The 6,797-nt window shown below is 39.6% G+C and overlaps 1 protein-coding gene across 3 annotated transcripts in view; it reads right to left on the bottom strand.

The window, feature by feature from the left end:
* Nucleotides 1-299: 299 nt before the first annotated feature.
* The window catches only part of AXDND1 (axonemal dynein light chain domain containing 1), a 51,794-nt gene continuing 45,296 nt past the window's right edge, over nucleotides 300-6,797 (bottom strand). For 2 of the 3 annotated variants that reach the window (XM_054711668.1, XM_054711669.1), the window contains 4 exons: nucleotides 6,570-6,665; nucleotides 5,375-5,457; nucleotides 3,671-3,900; nucleotides 300-721 (listed from right to left, as the gene is read on the bottom strand). In XM_054711668.1, coding sequence (XP_054567643.1) covers nucleotides 636-721; nucleotides 3,671-3,900; nucleotides 5,375-5,457; nucleotides 6,570-6,665 — 495 coding nt within the window. In that variant the 3' untranslated portion in view covers nucleotides 300-635. Of the gene's footprint in view, nucleotides 722-3,670; nucleotides 3,901-5,374; nucleotides 5,458-6,569; nucleotides 6,666-6,797 lie in introns of those variants that run through there. The other variant, XM_054711670.1, reaches the window with a different exon arrangement.

Raw genomic sequence — 6,797 nt, 5'->3', positions numbered from 1 at the left:
ACCGGCCTCTGTGAAGGAAACCGTTTGAACATTGATGGCCCATGGCCATTGTCAAACAATCCAGACACCCGTTCAGCAAGCTGGGGGCTCGGACACCGATCAGCTCAGTGACCTAGGGGGAGGCTTATAACCATTTGGGGCTTCAGTTTCATCTTCTGAGAAATTAGGCTAACAGTATGACCCCACTCACTTTATAGGGTTATTGTGAAAATCAGATAAACCATAAGAATGCCTGAAACCGTAAGAAATTTGAAAATACCGCAGAAACCTCAGAGTAATATCAGGATCCTCTCTTTTAAATTTAAAAATAATGCTTTTTATTTGTCATTCTTCTCTTCAAAAAGTATTATTTTCTTAACAGAAACAGACACTTTTCACAGACCTCTGGTAGGAAATAATTGAAGAGGTTAGCAAACTTTTGCACAAGCTCTTTTTAATCTGGGAATTAAGCTGATATACTGATTCCCTACAGCCATCACTGTGACTTTTAAAGGAAATGTTTGTGTGTGGTATGTCGTGGCTTTTCTCATAGCTATTGCAATGGAAGTCCTTCAGTTGAGGCACAGTGTCAGCTCAACTGCACCGAGATGCCTGGGGTGCACTCAGGTAGGGGAGCCACGGTGATGCCCAGCACCCTATGGATGTGGCTTTGGTTTGCCCTTACTGGATTTAGTCCGGATTCTGGATTTGCTGCCCAAAGTACTCTCCTTGCGTCGTACCTCTGAAAGACAAAAGCAATTAGAATGTTACACTAACACAATCTCATATTTACCAAATACTTTTTACTTTATAAAGCATTTTTTTGTAAATTACCTTTAGCTGAGGGTACTTTTTCCATTGATCTTTAGAGAGAATGGAAGGGAGGGAGGGAGGGAGGGAGGGAGAGAAAGACAAACATCGATGTGAGAGTAACACATTGAATGGTTGCCTCCCACACACAGCCTGACCAGAACCAGGAATAGAACCTGCAGCCCAGGTATGTGCCCTTGACGCACCACCCTCCAGGGCGTGGTGCGTGGACCAACACTCTAACCACTGAGCAACCAGCCAGGGCTACAAAGCAATTTTAAAATTCTATTCTGCCTGAGTAACTGCTAAGCTACCAACACATTCTGTGCCCAAAATTTGACTCTAAATTTGATATTGGAATTCAGAATGCATTTTCCTAAAGTTTAAGTGTAATCAGTTAGCCTGAAGTCTAGGTCCTAGAAGGGAACCATGTGGTCAAGGAGAGAAGAGAAAGAGGAAGAACGTTTTCTTCTTCCATCTTGTACACACCCCAAGCTTGGTGAGAAAACATTCAAATAGAGCTAGTATCCAGAATCCTGCCAGATCCATCCCTGTACCCCTGTTCTTTCTCTCCAGCCTCCTGAACACAGACCCTAACAAGCCCTATCCTTGGGATGGGTACAGGAGGCCTTCTGCCATCACACCTGCTATGTCTGTCTGCTCCATGACACAAACTTCGTAATCTGAATCCTTCTGACTGGCTACTGCCACCTCGATCCCACACTTGGTCACCTTGTTTGAACCCTTGTCTTGTATCTTCCCACTCCTAATTGTGGGCTTCACTGAGATCAGATTCAGTTTTGTAAACACCCCTCTCGATTCCTTTCTTCGTTCACAGCTCAGAGCAAAATTATTAAAAATATTGATATAAAACAAAAATAAATATCTCTCCCTATTCTGTCCAGACCTTCTCTTTACTTGGCACACACAAGGCTTCTTGCTTTACCGTACAGAATCTTCCATTCTTTCACTGCATAACTCTCAGGAGAAGAGTGGACTGCCTACACTAACTCGTACAAATATGATATTGTCTATGCCATATGGGTATCACATTGCTCCAGAGCTGTCTGCTAACTCAAAGGAATGTCTAACTTAGGATTTTCCAGAGAAAATGTTCCAGTCACCTGCATAGCATGGGGACTGCCTTACATAGGAGCCAATTCCCCTAAACTTTTCAGAGCTTCCCATCCGTTGTCCTGGGAACAGACCACAGGTTGAAGATGACAGCAAAAAATAAAAAAACAGTCTCCAATGTTGGAGATATTGAGAACTGCTTGAGGGAATATTATAGCACTCATTAGAGGTAAAAAAATAAAGAACTGGCAGGGGGGGGGGTCGGGCAATGGGGAGATAAGGACATATATGTAATACCTTAATCAATTAAAAAAAAAAAGTACTAAATGCCAAGTCCTAGCTGGTTTGGCTCAGTGGATAGAGAGCATCGGTCTGCGGACTGAAGGGTCCCGGGTTCAATTCTAGTCAAGGGCACATACCCAGGTTGCTCGATCCCCACTGGGGTGTGCAGGAGCTAGCTGATCAATGATTCTCTCTCATTATTGATGTTTCTATCTCTCTCTCCCTCTCCCTCTCCTTTCCTATCTGTAATCAATAAAAATATATATATTTTAAAAAGAACAAAATACCTTTTCCATTTAGTATAATAAAGGAGATATTTTCATCACAGAAAATCCAACAAGCACACAAAAATAAAGACAAAATTTCCCATAAAATTCCATCAACCAGAAACAATGTCTGTCAGTATTTGGGTATATTTACTTCTGGCCTGTTTCTAGCTTTAAAAAATAGTATTGTATGCATGCATATTGGCACAACCAATGGACACAGACGCTGGGATAGTGGGGGCTTGCCCGGGGTGGGAATGGATGGGGGGGGGGTTTAATCAGGGAAAAAGGAAACATATATAAAACTTTAGACAATAAATAAATAAAATAGAATTATAATTTATTTCTTGTATTTGATATGTTACCAGAATTTGTCATGTCTTATAACATGCAAGCAACATTTTACTGTATTCAGGTATATTAATGTATCATAACTTATTTAATTTTTCTTCCATAATTGGAGAGAGAGATTATTTCTTTTTTTCCCCCTATTATACATAAGGATGCACTGAACATCTTTATGCATTAATTTTTTTTCTGTATTTAGGATTATTTCCTTAGATTCTCAAGTGAAATTACTAGGTCAAAGTATATGTTGCTTTAAAGGCATATCCACACATACTCTCAAGTTATTTTTGTCTGTCTACCCACAAGTTTTCTGTAAAACTGACTACTTTGCCCCTCTGACCAGCATTGTATTCTTTCGTTTTAAACAATCTTTGCCAGTTTTATAAGTCAAAAATGTATCTCAAATTAGTTTACTAGTCTACAATTCTTAGTCATTTGGTTTTCTTTTTTATGTTTTCTGAATAAAATAAGTTATATAGTTAAATGTATGTGCAATCCTATGAGAAGTATGAAGTAGAAGATCAACACTAAATTTATTGATATTCTTCTAAAATATCTGTGACCCTTGCTCTGGCCAGTGTTGCTCAATGGTTTGAGTGTTGGCTCATACATCAAGGGTCTCAGGTTGGATTCTGGGTTGCAGGTTTGATCCCTGGCCCAGGTTGGGATGCGTGCAGGAGGCATCCAACTGATGTGTCTCTTTCACATCCATGCTTCCCTGTCTCTCTTAGTTTCTCTCTCTTTCCCCTCCTTCCCTCCCACTCTCTCTCTAAAAAAAAAAAAAAACAATGAAAAAAATATCCTCAGGTAAGGATTAACAAAGAAATATATAAAATAAAATATCTGGGACCCAATCAAGTTTTCTTTCATAAATACAACCTAAATAAAGCAAATCAAAAAGCAAGCCTCACCTTTCTGTAAAGGTTTGGAAGTTCCTGCTGAATAGTCGTCATCTTCTTCTTTTTCTTCTTCTGCTCTTTCGCCTTCATTTTCTTCTTCTCCTTCAAGCTCCTTCTTCCTAGACTTCTTTATTTCCTCCAGTTCCTTCTCTAGTTCTTTATTTCTTATAAGGGTAAAATGAAGTTGTTCATTTGCATCATCAAACTTCTTCTCTGCTTGTCTGGCTCGATTTTCAACCTCTCTGATGTGGACAAAGTCCAGAGAAACACAACAAAATGGAAAGGTTCAAAAAAGTATCATTCATATATAAAAACTCATTGCCTATAAAAAAAGGCAGTAGGATGAGGTAAATCTATCTAATGATGAAGGGTGCAAATAAGGGAAGCAGCAGCATCAATGATTACCCAAGAACTGGAGGCCTGGGATCTACTCTGGGTGATAATGTCAGAATTGCAGTCATTTAAGAACATACTTATAATTTCTTAATGAAATCTGATTTGGGGTATTTGGAAATCTTCATCAATACCCAAGAAATCCCTTTTCAGAAGTTAATTTCAGCTCCTCCTCATTGATGTGACCCAATAAACCAAATCCAACAGTATCCCTTTGTTAAAAAATAAATTCCTAAGCATAAGTGCCCAGAAACATACAGTCTTTTTTTTTTTCTTCATTCCTTTCTTTTTCAGCACCTTTAAAACCAGATTTTACAATCAAGAAAACCAGCTTGAGATGTGCTTCTTAATTACTACAGCACATAACTTGTATGGCTATGCTTCCGTTTTGGCATTCTCAGCCATCTTAACTATATTGTTCCTCCTACTTTTGGGGTTTTGTAAACTTTTTGTTGTTAATCCTCACCTGAGAATATTTTTTCCATTGATTTCTAGAGAGAGTGGAAGAAAGGAAGGCATGAGGAGGGAGGAAGGGAAAGAGGAAGGGAAAGAGTCAGAGAGCAAGGGGAGGGAGGGAAGGAAGGAGGAACATCTATGTGAGAAAGACACATCAACTGGTTGCCTCTCGAATGTGCCCCAGGGCTAGAGATCAAACCTGCAACCCAGGTACGTGCCATGCCCTTGACTAGTAATCAAACCCATGACCTTCCGGTGCTCGGGCTGATGCTCTAAGCACTGAGCAACGCCAGAAAGTGCTACATTCCTTCTTGTACACAGTAGTGTCTCCCTATTTCATCTATTTATCTAGTTCAGTGACAAATAAACCTTTTGAGCTTGGTGTGTCAAACTTCGCCAAAAAACTGAGCATAACTCGGGTAGTGTGTCACTTTGAGGAAAAAACATTATTTCGCAAATGTTTCATCCTGAGGAGCAGCAAATGTTTCATCCTCGGCATGCGGCCGCCTCAGCGGCCGCGTGTCATCAGAAATGGCTACGCGTGTCAGTGCTGACACGCGTGTCATAGGTTTGCCATCACTGATCTAATTCATGTATTAGAAACAAACTGAATTGGATCACTTCTAATTCCTCCCCCCCCCCCTCCCCCTAATTTGACTTCCTCCATCTCTACTGTGAGTGAGGTCAGATATTCCTTCTACAGCATGTAGTAGTTCACTGACTAGCAGAAGATTTGGAGATACCCTTCCCACTAGTGAGGATGGGAAGAAGCAGGAGAACCAAAGTCAGCCAAGAAGTGTGGATTTCTCAGCCAAACCTCCTGGCCAGCATCTTCATCTTCTTACCATTGTGGCACCTCACACTTACATTAACTTGTCCTGCATGTGTTCAATTATAGATATTGCTTCACGATACTTTGAGGCCAGTGTGCCTTGATTAGCTGCTTCTCTCTGACAAAGAAAATATGGGCAATGAATAAACTGAAAGTCCCAACAGTTAATACCCTACTTCCTCAGGATGTTCTGGACCAAGCCTTTCCGAATATGTTTTCTACTATCCATATTCACATAGTAGATAATTAAGTCCACTCTTAACAACAACAAAAATAGGGATTTCCTGTGGCCAAACAGCATCCCAGCTTTCAAATTATTTATGCTGCAGGTGGATTTAGATTTAGTTAGAGTTGTAAAGAAGAAGCAGAGAAAACAATATCAACAGAAAGAAACAGGGAAGGAAGAAAAGGCTTAATAATAAATAATGGGTAACCATGTTTCTCTATCAAATCAAATTAAGTATCAAGGAAATTATCTATATTTATCTTAATAACTTACTTTACACTAAGCACATAACATTGCAAAATCCAATAAGTTCTTTTAGTTTGATACGGAACTTCATAAATATCAAGGCAGTAAAATATGGGGCAGGGGAACACCTCTATAATGGTCCTAGAACTTTGTGTAGGAATTTTAAATCTGTTTTTCTGTTGAGTTTCTATAGCCACTGTCTAAAAGTTTCTAATTTCCCAGTAATTCTTATGGTTGGAGGTATGTGCTTAACATAGGTCTCAATAGAATCTGCTTAATAGATTTATTTAAAAATTGGTCAAATATTGACCAATAAATTGTTAAATGAAGGAAAGGAATGAGATGCTTATTTTAAAATAAGGTTTACACCCAGCAGGTGTGGCTTAGTGGTTGAGCGACGACGACTATGAACTAGAAGGTCACTGTTCAATTCCCAGTCAGGGCACTTGCACAGGTTGTGAGATCAATCCCCAGTGGGGGGTGTGAAAGAGGCAACTAATCAATGATTCTCTCTCATCACTGACGTTTCCATCTCTCTCTCTCCCTATCCCTTCCTCTCTAAAATCAATATGAGAGTTTTCTAGAGATGATGCTGGGAAGAAAAAAAAAAAGGATCTGGAAAATATATTACTTAGAAGCCCTTGGTCCTCATGGAGGAGATAAAAGTTAAGTTAGAGCTGTACCATTTTTGTAAAATGTTCAATTTCCTAGCTTTTCTCTCTAGCTTTGAATTTCCTAGTTGGGTTTCAGATACATACCCAGGAAGATAACCTATTTGCTCCAGATAGAGGTTTGGAATAAACGTTTTCATCTTCTCCAATGAATCGAATGAGTTTTTCATCCTCTGAAGGTTCCTAGGGCACAGAAATACCACAGACCTGTCAGTGAGCTCGTGTGTGACACAGTGGCATGGCAATTGCCTGGCACCAAGTCTAAACTTTCGTTTTCCGTTTGCTTTAATTATTTAACAAGTATTTTTGGAAGAC

The sequence above is a fragment of the Eptesicus fuscus genome, chromosome 22 (assembly GCF_027574615.1).
Source record: "Eptesicus fuscus isolate TK198812 chromosome 22, DD_ASM_mEF_20220401, whole genome shotgun sequence".
Taxonomy (NCBI): Eukaryota; Metazoa; Chordata; class Mammalia; order Chiroptera; family Vespertilionidae; genus Eptesicus; species Eptesicus fuscus.
This window is presented reverse-complemented; position numbering and strand designations above follow the sequence as displayed.